This window comes from Phalacrocorax aristotelis, chromosome 9, assembly GCF_949628215.1.
Source record: "Phalacrocorax aristotelis chromosome 9, bGulAri2.1, whole genome shotgun sequence".
Classification (NCBI taxonomy): domain Eukaryota; kingdom Metazoa; phylum Chordata; class Aves; order Suliformes; family Phalacrocoracidae; genus Phalacrocorax; species Phalacrocorax aristotelis.
Window position 1 is genome coordinate 14,932,186 of NC_134284.1, and position 15,855 is coordinate 14,948,040.

Here is a 15,855-nt window from a genome sequence, read left to right on the forward strand (position 1 = left end):
GAGGAGGTGATTACAGAACAAATAATTCATGGGAAGGAATGGGGAGCCAATTCGGTGAAATTGAAAGAATTTGAAGGTAAATATGTCCATAAATCCTCCAGGGTGGACTCAGAGTTTAGCACTTTCTCCTACCCCGCTTTTATTCCAAGGCAATTTCATTAAACACTAGTGAGAGGGAGAGAAAAAATAATAATATAAATGCCATAAAAAATCTTTCAGAGGAAGGAATAAAAAGGGTTCCTGCCAGAAAGAGATTTTATTGAAAGTTATTATAATACCTACCTTTAGTTTTATGGCCTTTAATACAGGGCCAAGTAATTTCAAAGCTAGGATTCTTTAAAAATGAAATACATATTTTAAAACACTGTAGTATGAATTATTATTTTTAATATAGAATTTAGATAATATATAGAATAGAAAAAATATTTTCTATCTCATGTTCTTTCCAATGAAAATGCAAACGTTGTTTCCATCATAGCATACGAAGAAGTTTCATTACTATCATGTTGCCTGCACATAAGAATGTTTAGCATTTACCATCTCTAGATCACTGGGCAGACACTAAAGAATTAATCCGTTTACCTCTCCTGGGGCCACGGGTGAGTATAATCAGCCCCATTGCAAAAATGGGGAAAGGGAACCAGAAACGAAATAGCTGGTTTTGCTTACTGCCTCACAGCGAGCCCTTTCTGATGGGAAGAAATTATGTTGGTGGAGAGATTTCTGGGGTCACTGCTCACTAACCTCTCCTGTCTTGTGGAAGCAGCACGTTTAATAATCATCCAGTGAAAATTCTCAGCTCCAGGAGGGTTTTGAAAGGTACAGATTCCAGTTACAAGAAGTTATGGTCTTCTGGATGTTTCTTCGACTCTGTTTCTGTGGTCAGGAATTTGCTGCTGTTTCTCACTGAAATAGCTTTATTCCTCTGGGATGATTCAGATGTTGGTATCTAAGTGGAAGGTGCATGGAAAACCAATATGTGATGGAACTAGAAAATCAGTTAGTGATGAATTGTGATGGAAAGTACTGAGATTAAAAATACAAGATAGAAAATGGCAAGACAGATTAGAGTACTTATCTTTTCTGTGGTTTCTAGAGATCTCATTAATGACCTTGACTTAAGTCTAACACCACTTCTGAAGGTTTTTCTCTTTTTCTAACCCTCATTTTTATACATACAAAATCAGCAGCATGGGACAAACAGCAATCACAGAGCAAGAAAAACTGGAATATCAGGGGAAATAGCATGCAGTGGAGAGGGGGAGAAAAGGACAGAGATTAACTGATAGAATCAAGTGTGGAACCAGTAATGAAAAAGTGCCGATGCAGGTCAGAGTTGGCAGGGTTGGTGAGCATTGCACATCACACATTTGCATTTTGTCTGAGTATGGCTGACTGTGCCATTCTCCATTCAGAACCAACACAAGCTGCATGAGGATTTTATAGAAGGAAAAGTAGAACACATATCTAAGAGTTCAGCATGAATATGTTGCATGTGCTGCCCCTAAGCTGCTTATTAGATGGGAAGTTGATCAAGGTAAACAAGGGCCAGTGTTCGTGACTTGTCAGCTCCTGCTCAGAACTCATCTTGGCTTCAAAATTCTTCATCCCCCAGTGTTCAGGATGCACAAGAGTGGCTGGGAGGCCACAGAAGCTCACCTTGCCCAGTGCCCTGCTGCTGGCCCTGGGCATGCGTGGGGCCCTGGGGACAGACTCCCGGACAGGCAAATAATGATACTTCTATGGGCTTCAGTGTCTGTGGCACAGGGACTTCCCAAGCTAGGTGTGGGGTATTTAGTAGCTCTGGGTGGATGTTTTTAACCTTTAATTTGGCCAATCACTTCCAAAATGCATCTAAACCTTTATTACCTACCAATTCCCCAGGTCCCCAGTTTAAAACAAACAAACAACAACCAAAAAACCCCCCCCCCCCCCAAAAAAAAAAAAAACACCAAAAAAACCCCCTGAAACCAACCAACCAATCAAACAAAAAAAACCTCAAACCACAGTGTAAAGAAATACCACCTGTTTTTTTCTGGGAATGCTACCTTTCTTGTTTCATATGATGCCCCTAATAAGCAAGAGGGGAAAAAAAAGAGTAATAGAGGAACTCCTTATTCTTTACAAATACTGAATCACATTGTCAATTCTATTGAATCTGATTCCAAGTTAATGTTGCATGAAGTCCTTAGATATGAGCAAGTAAGTGGACAGGTATAGCAATTGATAAGTGCCAACCACACATTGTTATAATTTTTATGTATATTGCCTAGTTGAAGCAGATCATGACTATTCTCCTATAAGACCCTACATGTGAATTGTCAAATATTCAACTAAAAGCAAAATCCACACGTTCTAAATTCAGCCTGGAAATCAAAACCAATTGCCAGGGTCTTAGCACTGTCTGAGCAAGGTCTTCTAGTAGTGATGGATAATTTATTCTTCGTTCACAGATCCTATCCTTAACACTGTTTTACCAGTGCTTTAGAGAACTGTAATATAAATCTCCAGTATCACCAGCTACATTTCACCTACTTAAAAAAATTTCTTGCAGTATAGTTTTGTTGACTTATTGTGGTAAATTACTTTAAAGTAGTACAATTAAAAACTAATATTTTTCTACTCAGGGACAGCTGCATTTCACTGTTGGAGGATGTGATCACTGTTTGTATAAGTTACAAAGTCATTTGGTGTCCTTTGGGATAAATAATGCTTTATAAATATATATATGACATGACCAGAAGAATTGTAGAAAGTAAATTTATATGTAGTGCATTCCTCCTTTCTTGACCTCTCACTGAACAGATGAACTTTTAAAGCTATTTTGTTTTAAGAAGGAAGTCACCAGGTTTTCAGCGGTGGTGTTGTGTTTTCTGTGACTGAAAGAAGATGCTAAAAAAAATGAGCTTAGCATGGAAGGCAGGAAATTCCTTTGTACATACTCCCCCAGTTCCTTTTAATCTTGCCTCCCCATTGAGGTAAGACCGAGTAACACATATGATAGGGATTCCCTTACTTCATGTCTGTTTTTTTACAGATACTCTATTTTTAGAATTTTTGTTTACAGTTGACTGATCCTATTTTTCTTTCTTGGCTCACTCTAACCCACTGAAATGAAGAGTGAAGGAATGTCAGGTTCAATCTGATCTTTCTGACAGACTGCTCAGTTCTGTTTTTTTCCTTAGCTCAAATACAGACAGAGGGAAAGCAAAGACCTTCTGGCAGGGGACAGAGAGACTTACTAGTGCTAGAGCCAAAGGAGGCGAAAGAAAAGGCTGAGACCTCAGAACACTTATGCAAAGAGAAGAGAGAACATGCAGCATGTTGGAGAAAGCCATAGCAGACATAGGAATGTAAAGGAGACATTCTTTAAAGCTGGAGAGTCTTTTCCAGGAATAAGGAATTGTAAGACTTGTGAGATTCCCAGGACTATTCACCTGGAGTACCGAAGTACAGCTGCCCTGCTCCTGAGGAGCTGAGATTTCAGCAATGCTTCCTGCCTGGTTAGGAACACTTTAGCTGGTTTGTTTCAGGAGTCATCTCACTGATCCTGCTGCTTATCAGAATAGGCAGCTCTCTGCAAGGAAATTTGTTAAGGGAGACAATTTCAGCAGAAGCTCTGGTTTGAGCCAATGCTGCTGAGCTGCGGTAGTTTTGTACTGCGTACAGGAACTTTACAACCTGTGTCCAGAGGCAGCCACAGACTCTCCCTAATGGTCTGCATTACTAATTCAGCTAATTGCAGCAATTACAGTCAGCAGATACTGCTGGGAAGAGACGCCAGTACACTTCTTTCTAACATGCTACAGTACATGCTGCTCATTAATTAGACCAGCAGAAGAAAAAGAAAAAAAAATATCACCAGCTGGAAATGCAAAGGAATGTGCTGGAACCTGTGAGGTTCATGAACAGTGACAGTTTGGTTTAAGCCTTTCAGAACCAGACTTTCCAGCCTGTCAGCCCAGTCACAACCACATCCCTGTTCACCTGGCAAGCAAGCAGGTGAGGTTGCATGTTGGGCATTCCTGACACATGCAGCAGTTCTTCATCATGCAACAAATGGGTTGCACAGATATTTACTACCTGGGTAAATAAAAAGGATTCCCAGCGCAAGAGGTGCATTAGCAGAGCACTAATTACTTCTGTCACAGTGGTGCATCTAGCAGCACAGCAGAGTACCGCTAGCTGCCTGGCTGATGCATATTGTCTGAGTCTATCTTGTATGTTTTTCTTTGCAGAAAGCATGTTCAGCCCAAACATGCTTCATACAGTAAGTCTCTCAGCAGGTGCCTTCTGGCTGGCCCTAGATGGAATTGGTATTTATTGAGGAGCCCAGCATGTTCCAGCTGGACACATCTGCTTTGGCTGTCAGAGGACAGTTTGCCAGCCAAGCAAGTGTCATAGCCCTCTGTACTTGCTGCGCTCACCAGCCTAGTGCGGTCTGCCTTCTAACCTAAACAGCCCGACAGGCGCACCGCACCTGTGCACACCTGAAATATTCAACAGCAGAGGATAAGCACTGTTCCTCCAGCAGGGAACTCCAGCTCCACGGAGGGCACGCTAACACAGGCTTATCTGCAATGCTTGATACAAGTCAAACGTACAAGTAAAAGTTACAATTCTGAAGCATTTTTTTCTAGGATACTTAGCTGCTTCTGTAACAGCCTCTTGATTTGCAAGTATCTTATATTTCTTTCTCCTCTGTCCTTTTTCCTTCATTCCTTTCCTTCACATGCCAGACAACAGATGACATCGTTTCATCAGCTGAATGTTCCAGTGATGATGAAGATTTCATTGACTGTGAGCCCAGTACAGGTAAGTCAGGTCAGTCTTATTTTGCTTGTTTTCTGATTTCATTTGCAAAAAACAATGCATACATATATTTATATGTGTGTGAATGTATACATATATAACTATATATGTATATATGTGTGTGTATCTGTGTATATATACGCTTATGTATATATACACCATCTACAAAACAAAAATTATACAGCTAAGCATCAGATCCCATGGACTTGGCAACAGCAAAACACAGCTCTGTAGTCACTATATGGGTAATATAAAGTTGTCTGTATGGAAAGCCAAACTTCCTGAAAGTGATCCCAGCTATTAATAGTTCACATGTTTGTAGCAGTTATTTCACTGACACAGTAGGAAAGCAAAAATATCAGTGTGGCATGTGACAAATGATAAAGATTTATGAAGTGGGGAGGGTGAATGTTTGAAAAACAGAAGAGAAACAAAAGTGAAACAATAATGGGTTATCAGCATTGTTTAATCTTTGTTAATTGCTCTGAAGATGGACTGTAAAAGGATACATTTGTCCATGGGATTTTGAATACAGATAACATGGTAATGTATTTATACTAATTTTGTTTCCTGTGAGCCCAAAGAAATTGGGGAGCACCAAAACATAGTTCTAACATAACAAAATTAGTAGTAATTCTTGCCCTGTTATCTGCAGTGATGCTTCAAAATGTATCCTTTAAAGAGTCAGAAGGACTGGCCATGTGGAACTGACTCAACTTCTCCCTTTCAGATACATTTTGATAAATTGATGGCTTTTCTTTCTGGTGAGATATATGATGTGATATCCAGCAGGCAACTGCAGTCTATTTTATTTCTTACAGGCTTTTTCAAGTCTTCTTTTTTGAGGCTTGCCATGAGTTAAGCATTTCTATAATAGAGAACAGACATCATCGAATTTCTGTGTACATTTAAAAGAAAAAGAGGGACTTTGGTTAGAATTCTTTGTCCTTAAAAGTGAAACATATAAATAGTTCAGGGTTGGGTTTTTTTTGTTTTGTTTTGCTTTGTTTGTTTGTTTTTGCTTTGTTTTATTTGGGATGATTTTTTTTTCTTTAAAAAACCCCAAGAAAGCGTTATAAATGTTCTATTTCTGGTTTCCTGAAGCCATTTGATTAATACAATAACAACATTAAAATTCATCCAAGACTAGTGCTTTCATATTTCTTTTCAATTCTTCATGCTGTACCTGCATTTTTTGGTAGAACTTGGTCCTACACTAACCTGAGATTGGCCTTGCCTTGTAGCTGGGAACTTCCACCTGTACTCTTGACTTCCCTGTGATGGCAGGGAAGGCAGTGACACAATGACAGGTGCTAACAGATCGCTCAGCCTACTCCCATCTCTTTTTTCACAGATCTCCCTGAGTTTTTCAACTCTCCACCTGGCAGAAAAGCAGTCCAAATAATACTAGATTGTGAAGCACAAACAGTGTGGGTATTGGGATTTTAAATAAAAGTAGTAATGAAATGCCAGCGTGGTGATTATCGTGAAAGTGAGGCATGAGATTAATAGGACAATGCTAAAAGGACTGATGTACCACAACTGATATGCAAGTGAGTGGGTAGGAATCATTTCATTAAAGCTTCACTAACATATCAAGAATTCTTTTCTGTTATTTTTTTTTTTAATTCTGATTGCCAAGTATTTCAACTAAAGGAGAAAATGAGATCTTTATCAGACTCCGCTTGTACATCATTTTCATTTATGTTTCAATGCAGAAATCACAATTACTTCATTGGCTAGAAATTGTAATAGCAATGTTTAGCTTGTGCTGCCAGTGGAAAAAAACAAAGTTTGAGGAGAAATTTGGTAAAACAGGATGTTTAGCATGAAATTTCAGTGTGCAGTATTTCTAGACTAAAAATACCTCTCTCCTGATGCAGTCAGAAATCTAACACTACAAACAGGTACAAACCGGATTTGTGAAAATGACTTGCCTTTGAAAATCCTACTAAGCATTACAGTCGGCAGCTATAAGTGCCTACAGACATTTGAATATCTGCTGTGTAAAATAATATGATTTGCTGAAAATCTGCCGAAGGACTCTTCTAAACTACTAGGCATTCTTGAAGATTTCACCCAGTATCTTTTATTGCACCCTACTCGTCCTGCATAGGGTGGTGGTCTGCATGAGCCACTGAAATCTGAATCTTTTCTTGGGAGCTACTGTGGCACTGAGAATAAAAGTGAGCCTGATTATGCGTAAAAAAAAAGTCCGCCAGGTGGTCCTTGCTGATGAAATTTACACTTCCACATTTTGAGTTTTCCTGCTCTCAGAGGTGTTGGTGTACAAAGTCGCCAGAAGGAGGAGGGATGTGCAGGTCCTTTTTGCCTCCAAAAGCATAAACTTTGCTCATTCCATCATAATAAGAAGGAAAAGTAATAGGTGCATGGTGCTCCTCATTTCGGTTTCTTCGTTTCCGTTCCCAGTGCATCCAGGGAAGGTAGAACAGTGTCTGCAGTACAGCCAGTATCAAAGCACTCACGCAGCCCGTTCCACTCTGGAGCACTAAAGCAATCTGAGCCAGCTTATCAAAATCCAGTTGTGCTGGCTTGGCTGAGCAGATATGTTTGCCTTTACACTTCAGCAGCCAAGTCAGGATTCTGGCCATATGCCAAGATCTGGTACTTAAATGTATACATTGTGGAAAGAAAAGATCTGGATTATCTTGCTTGTATTTTCTAGTGGGGGGGTTGGATTTTTTTAAATTTAAATTATTTTTTTTAATTGCGCCCATTTGAAGTTGCTTCATCCTGGTCTGTTTACAGTCAGTGTATTTTACGCTGCCTTCTGGCTTGCCTGATCCCTTTTGCAGCAAATTGAAAATTAAACGACCTAACCCAGCACAGGCTCCTTTTTGTTGCTCTGATAATGTGTAGCTTTTAAAGCTCTTGAGTTTCTGCCAAACGCCAGGACTTGGCCTTCCATCACCCTCAGTGCCATGGTCCAGTAATGCAAAGGTTACTGAACTCACTGCTGCAGCTGTGAGATATGATATACATCACTATGAACCTGCTGTGCAATAACCAAGGCAAGGGCAGCAGAGAATGTTGCCCAGCAAATGAAAAGCTTTCAGATTTCATATGGGTCAGAATCAAATCCCAAGTTCTAAATATATTACTTTGGTCTTGGTCCTGGATCAGAGGCAGTACCTTACAGAGTCCTTCTGAAGACTTCGGGTTTGGTGTACTCAAAGGTTGTTCAAAAGATGGAAAATCCTGTCCTTTTGGGCTAAATATCATACGAGAACCATTTGGAAGGTCTTATTGCCACTTAACTCTCATTGTCTGTTGAATCCAAGACCTGAATCTCAGTAAGCATACGATCTGCATCCAGATACTTGCATCTCTTTAAAAGAAGATGGTGTGAAGGCAATTTCCTTGCTCTAATCCCCTCAGGATTCTCCTGGCTAGCTTGAGACACTCACTGTAGCAGGCTGGCTACCACTCTATGCCCCTCTTCCAAAAGTGATTTCAGTGCGATTTCTGTAGATCCCCTTGTTTAGAAACCAGGAGCTGTCAGAGGACCTGTCCTGACTAGTTAGCCTGCAGGCAGCCCCCATAGATGCGTATATATGCATAATGAATTATTCTAACAAGTGGTGGCAATGACAGCTGTGAATCCAAAAACCCATCTGTATTTTACATAATGAAAAAGAAGCCATTGCAGGTTCAGGGTAAAAAAAACCTTGCTATTCATCTTATTGCAGGCAAGCCTAGATACCCTTAGATCTCTAGATCTCCCAGAATGGCTGACTATAAATGATAAAGAGGGCATAAAACTGTTCATTTGCCCTGAAGAAACATTTACTTACAGTCAAGAGAGGTCCCTCTCTTATCACTATTGTAGGTGTCGCTTGGCCCAGTACATGTTCAAAAACCTGCTCGTTTTTGCATCAGAAGCATGATGCTTTTACTCTGATATGAATACAGTACTCTCTTCTGGCCTGTTCCAGGGAGACCTGAGGCTCAAGTCCTCAAAGCTGGAGCCAGGGTCACGAGTGTGTGCTTTTGAACACAGATCTGTGATGGTGTTTTGGTCCCTCAGCTGCTCTCAGAGAATGAAAGATTTGTAAGGGAAATATCTTTACTCCTAACTAGGAAGCACTGTGCCATTGTGAAGAAGGCAAGCATTTGTCTCTTTCCAGTGAAATGAGGAGCACCCCTACAATCTGATCTGATTGAGAATTCAAAGCCTTGAGGATTATAGTTATGCTTTACTGACAGCAGCTACTGCCGTCTCCTCATACCATCACCCTTTATCCCATTAAGCATGTCCATTAGTGCAGTGCTCTGGCATCAGGCAGGCTGGGTGCTGGTGGCTGGGCAGCTGATTGGGATCATAGCCCGAGCTACTCATTGCACTAATCAAAACAGTAAGACCCAAACACTCACCAGTTAGCCTGAAGTCCATGATGCAACCTCTTGAAATGGCCTGTAGGGCTTAACCCTAGCTCCCTGGCCTGACACAGCCTGTGTTTCTTCCTTGGTACAGTTGCCAGCTTTCCCTTCCTATCAGCCCAACAATTTCCTAGGTGTGTTTTTTTTTCCAGAGAAATTTATTCTGCTTTTCCCAAAAGGCTTCATATACCATAAGGTTGGCATTGTCTAATCAGACAGATGGTAAGTCTTTCCCATGAGGGACTGGAGACAGCAATACAGATGCCAAAATCTACAGATCTTTGTACTGGAAGTTACACAGTGTTTTGTAACTCCATACACAGGAGACACCTACCCTAGAAGTATGGTGTCTGTATCTATAATTTACTGGCCTGGACCCATCCACTTCAGGCTCCTGGTTTATGGGTTAGGACAATCAAGCTTCCACCCATGTAAGCTGGAGACCTGCACGCTGGCTGGGTCAGAGATTTATTTGCAGAAAACAAGCAGAATCTCTCTTTCAAGAGTCTACAAGCAGCCAGCTCAGTACGAAAAGCAGTATGCTGGAAGTGAAGAACCCTTGACTGAAGAGAAGTGCTGATTTGTCTCTTGTCCTCCATGAACTACATCAGTCTTTTTAAAGTACCCAGGGAATTTTCATTCCTCCTCTCAGAGAAATATCCTTCACAAATTCAGTGCCCAGTTATCCCCAGTCTCTCCCTCTGTCAAGCAGGAGTTCTGCTCCATTTCTCATGCTGTGAACAAGCAATGTCCTTTAAAGTTGGCCACATGCCTCAGAGTATGCAGAGAAGTAGGCTTCCCATCTCATGGGCTGAATACCATACAGACCTCAAGGAGGGGGAGTCATCCACAGCACTTCCCAGAGTATAATAGCATCACTTGTTTGATGGAATTTCCTAGCTACAGTCTTACAGCCAAAACAAAACCAAACAAGTTTTACTGATCAATCATGCAGATGACTTATAGGAATTTTTGTTTTCTATTTTTATGTTAGGAATTTATACTGAGTTTGGTTTTCAGCATATTGGTCTTTTCTCCTATGTAAGCTCCAAAGGCGCCACCCATGAGGATATTTTATCTATATATGTGCTATATATACAGTGTGCATATATATCTATACGTGTATATGCTAAAGTAATAAATGACCAATATCAGCAGTAGCCCCTATCATCCAATCACATGTTTACACAGAAATTCATGCCTTCATCTAACCCTGGCATCCGCTGGTGCGAACAAATGCATGATATTGTTATTTCTTGGTGAACAAAGCACGTTAACTTCTTTTTTGTTAAACTTTTTTCTTTCTTCCTTTTATTTATTTGTTTACTTTAATTGATAGTTTCATCTACCAATTAGCCTGGGGGTAGGGTGGGGCAGGGAGAATAAAAGAATTATACAGGTATATCCATCGATATATACACACATAGTCTGTGTATATATAGATAGATATATACATTGTATATATTTGAAGAACATTTTCTGTCGTTTCACCTCATTTTGTGCCGCATGAATTTTTGGTGATTGATATTTTAGTTTCTTTTATATTTCTTTCCCCTTTTTTTGGCTCGTAATGGTGCCATACTGCTCTTTTTTTAATTTTTAAAATCATTGCTGTACTTTTCAATTTATATTTTTGGAGTTCTTCCAACAAAATAATGGTTTAACCATCTCAAGAAAGAGATATAGATCTGCAAACCAATAAAGGCAACAAAATCTTTTCTTGCCATCCTTAAGAAATCCACATTTTCAGACATCCCAAGAAAGTTGTGTGCAAAAGAATGAAGATTCTTACCCCTCCTTTCTTTTTATTTTCTCTTCTCCCTACCTTTTATAAAATTCTGCAAAGTCTCTCTCCTGTCTTTTCCCTCTTCCCTTTTTTTTAACTGAGTTCAGAGAAAAAACACCCAGAAGGGAAAAAAGACTCCCCTTTACCCCGTGTTCTCCCAGGAACAACTTTTCAAGTAAAGAAAGCCCTACAAAGTGCAGATGGCATAAAAAGAATTTTATTGCAATGCAGAGTATCTGTTGTATCTTTTATTTCTGGGTCAGTGCAAGATCATTTTTGTGGCATGCTATAGTTTAGCTGATTTAACTAACCATGGCCTTCATTAACCAGTGCATGGGCTGTGATGACGCCATCTTGTGTTTCATCAGAGCTACGCATTCAGGCTAACCGAGCAAGTCTGTAGCGTATGATCTGGGGGGATATTGTTTCAATTTTAATTTTTAGTTGTATTATAATTTCTTCTTTTTGGAAGAGTTATGCCGGTACCATCGGCTGCTTCTGGCAGCCTCAGCGTTATATATCTACTTTATTTTATGGGTTTTTTTGCTCTTCTTTTATTTCTCAGTAGCAATCTTACGTCTTGTCTGTGTCCATCTGTCTTGTCAGTGTGTCTTGGAGTCCATTGGTCCAGTGTTGTTATGTGATTCTGTTCTCTGTTCGTAAGCTGGTGTTCAGCCCCCTGCCGCTCTGTTGTCCCTCTTCCCCTCTCCTTCCCTTCCTTCCTTCCCCACCTGCCCAAGGGGGTCCACAAAGGGGCATCAAGCTTTGAATGACGTTCTGAGTGTCACCTCGAGGCTTCGGGCTGAAAGTCGTAAGGTGTCTGTGCAGCTTCTTTAAAAAGACAAAGTGTGCAGCTGGAAAGATTTCAAACTCTCTTGTCATTTCACTCCTACAAATGGTTTACTGGCACAATGCTGAAGTGACTTCTTGTACAGCTTTTTAGGGAATTTGTGTGTGCATGCTGACGTCTTAGAATAAGAACTGCTGTTATCTGTGACGTAGGCACCCGGAAATGCTATGCAGGGTGCAGGCTGTTATGTTAAATGGAAAGTACATAGGCCCTTTACAAAAGGCAGTCTTGGGAAGGGAATATCATCGTGCATGTGCAACTGAGATGATATCTATGTGAACATATTTCTAAAATCCACAGTTCAAAGTTCATTTGTAGTTAGGAGACAAAAATGTAGGATGTTTTTATGATTTTAAGAACGGTGCACCTTCGCTCGATGGGGTCAGTCTTCTGTTTGTTACTGTGTCATGCCTACTCTTTACTGATACTGGTAAGAGCTGTCTGGCTGACGGTTACTTGTATAACTTGAATGCAATTCTGGAAATGCATCTGGAGTGTCTTCTGCCATATGCATAATAAATGTGCAATAATGCATAAGGCAGAAGAAAACAAGTGGAGTTTTCAGGTGTCTGCTTAGACTTGAAAGACCACTTAGAAAAAACATCTTTTGGCTTGTACAGTGCCACATTCCCCAGTATCCTTAATTCTGTTCCTACTGAATGAACTAGCCACGTTGGCGGCACTGAATGCCTCAGTGCATGAGGATATGATAGCTGGCAGTGGATCAGCTCATGTTAGTGGAGTAAGTGGAGGAAGAGGCAGCCAGTTTCCTTGCAGAAAATGTTCAGGACATCACAAAAAGCATGCTTACACATACTTTTAGCCTAGCTAAAATCCCAGTTGTTTTTCAGGAATTAGCTTGTTCTGCAGGGAAAATGAGATGCTGAAGTCTGTGAACTTTTCTCATAAGACCACAATATAAGGCTTAGCTATTTAAGCAAAGAGTTACCAGAAGATGGAAGCGATGGGATATATTTAGGTCTCCAACAGGGAATTATTTCATTTAAATTATCCAAGATATGGTTCCTGTACTTGCAGAGGGACAAAAAAAAGATAGCTTTTCCTTCACAAATAAGAACCAGTGATCTTATGCTCAGTTTAGTTTTCTTAATTCATGTGTAGTCTGAGAAATGTTACTGAGTGCTATCAACTATAGCAAAACCAAATCAATACTTTAAGCATTCTCAGTTTAGGCTTTAGATCTCTATGTGTTTTTTACAACTATTAATTCGTATCAGATCTAAAGCTTTTTCTTGGGGATTGCTTAAATAAAGTAACTGCTTATAATATTATAATATAAACAACAAGCTCATGGTTTTGTGTAATACTGCCCTCTGCCAGATAGACCAGAACAGTCCTGTTATGAAGCTAACAGCAAAAGAAAAAAAATTTTAAGCTCGAATGGCAGGTGTTATTGGAGCAGAACAATCAGAATTTTAGCCCCCTCCATCATGAAGTTTGGGATAACCTTCATATTGGAGTAATGTGATGAGTAAATCAAGTGTCCAGTTGTCAGGACAGTAACCTCCAGGCTGTGGCTGAGCTGCTCGTCCTGCTAATGGTTGATTTTTTTCACCTTAGGTAGCCTCTGTGACACCTGTGACTAGCCCTCCACTGCAGGGAGCAAGAGGCTCACTCAAGTGCAGGAGATGCCATGGAACATCCTGTTGTGCTCCGTTTTACCCCACTAATTGTATATATGGATTTCTGGCACTTGAAATAGTTAGTTCATACTTGTGTTTTGTGTCTCAGGGCAGGCTGCTGGCTTCAGCACCCATGGCATTTGTCACCGAGCAAGGGGGGTTGTTGAGGGTTGAGTTGTTAAAGCCAAGGATAAAGAGCCTGAACTCTGGTGTACAACTCCCAGCTCTGCTGTTGATCCCTTCTGTGGCTGTGCATCAATATTGCTCATTTGCCTACCTGTAAGGCAGGGTAAATGAAATGTTTCTTAGTTAAATGAGGTGGAGATGAAGGGAAAGAAGGAGATTTAATTAATATTTTAATGGGCTTTGATATTCAGGTGCAAATTGCCATGTAATACACCAAAATGGTACTGCACTGCTAACTACCAAAAATGTACAAACATACAATGTCACCGTTAATGTTTTAGTACTAGGTGCTATCTTCACTTGCTGTGGCAAGTAACATTATTGTATATTTTTAAGAAGTAGATACAACTCCTAATCTGTTAATGCAGAGGGAAGCAAGTGAGGGATACAAAAGCCAAATATTTTCATGTCAGGGAATATTGGCGTGGCATCATTTTCATTAAATATCACTTTTTCCTCTAGAGTTAACAAATGCAATGGAATGAACTATGCTCAGGCCACATAATGACACAAGTGGACTACAATATGCAGATATTTTACATCGACTCTTCTATCACTTGAACTTGCATCCTGATCAGAATTTTTGTTCAGAAACTTCAGTTTCTCCAGCACGACTTAGCTGGTGTAAGTTTCCCTGGTTTTGCATCTACAGTCAGGAGGAGATCAGCATCAGACCCGCAGTCTGGCTACCTTGCCCTTGCTGCCTTCCAGTCTTTTTTTAAAGCGCGTTCTCTAAACTCGAAGCCATGTGCACTGTCACATTCTGGCAATCCCTCTAGCGTTGTGCCTATGTTATCAAGCTGACACATGTCTAAAATACTAAGATATGATATTTTCAACCTGCTGGGACTTGCTTTTTGTCCCTGTTAGCTTTGATTTTCAGCTTCATAAAATATATGGGAAAGAAAGAAAAAATAGCCACTGACACATTCAGTGGAAGAGAAGAGCTAGCGCATGACTCAGGAACAGATTTTGCATCAAAGGCAAATGTATGTATATTAGACCCTTAAATGTCTATAGCAACTGATTAGTTCGCTTTAAACAAGAAGAAACTATCTGATTTCTGGAAGATATATAATATCTGTTAGAGAGAAAATGTGTTAAGCATTTACAGATACTAGGGACAGAGATACACTTTTGCTCCTAAAGGGTTTTATTATATATTTCCTTTGGTCATCATGCCTAGACCTGAGGGTGCCTTATGTATTAGAAGCCTAAATGTACTGATGTTCACATGAACTACAATGCCTAGAATGATACCTTGGTAGAGCAGGATTCTAGTTCCACTTTCAACTCAAGTAGATCATAAGATACCAAAGCTTATAATAATGTTAAAGGGGTTATTACCTTGCCTTCATTCTGCCTTTCTATTTCAGTTCCAATTTATTAATCACAAGAACTAGAAATGAGTGCTTTATCCCAACTGTGAGCAGCTGGGAGTCTTGGTTCCCGAGTGATATGAAGTGTTAACTCTTACGTTAAATGCTGTGTGTGGAGCAGGAGACAAAGATCATACCGGTTTTGAAAGTAGGGGTAGAAGCAAAAAAAAATAATTAGACTGACTTGATTTGAAATCTCAAATGTTCACTAATTCAACAATATATTTTATTCCACATTTTCATTGCGCTAATAAAGACTTTATTTAAACCTTACAAAAGAGGCACACTCAAGGATTCATTTTTCTGCTGCTGAGCCTCATAAAAACTCAAGTTGTTTGGTCCCATGGGGTGGTGCTGTAAGGATCATCGGCTCCTCTCTTGGCTTTCAAGAGGAACTACAACTATTTTACAGGCAAACATACAAAATCTCAAAATCAGCTTCTTTTAGAGCAACGGAAAAATTCCAACACTTTTGTCTCTTCACTGGTTTCACTCCATCTCAGTAGCAAAACAATAAATGTCAGAGGCAACAAAAAGGGGGAAAAGTTGTTCTGACTTGGCAGGAGAGCAGAAGTGCAAAGCAATTTTGATCTTAATTGTTTGTATTTTTTTAATGGATGTCAGTAATTATTTTTTCCCTGGTACTGAAACCAGTATGGCTGATATTAGGTACTAGTTTTAGGGACTACTCATTTTCACTACTGAAATCTTGAGGGCTTCTTAAGTTTTATATTTGACAGACAAAAAGAGAAAAAAATAGCCCTGTATTTATTTAGTTCAGGGTATTTTCTAGAGTAT

The 15,855-nt window shown here is 39.9% G+C and overlaps 1 protein-coding gene across 3 annotated transcripts in view; it reads left to right on the plus strand.

The window, feature by feature from the left end:
• NRXN3 (neurexin 3) overlaps positions 1 to 15,855 on the plus strand; it is a 1,044,813-nt gene that overhangs the window by 1,001,045 nt on the left and 27,913 nt on the right. For 2 of the 3 annotated variants that reach the window (XM_075103635.1, XM_075103634.1), the window contains one exon: positions 4,740 to 4,815. In XM_075103635.1, the coding sequence (XP_074959736.1) occupies positions 4,740 to 4,815 (76 nt within the window). Of the gene's footprint in view, positions 1 to 4,739; positions 4,825 to 15,855 lie in introns of all 3 variants that reach the window. The other variant, XM_075103633.1, reaches the window with a different exon arrangement.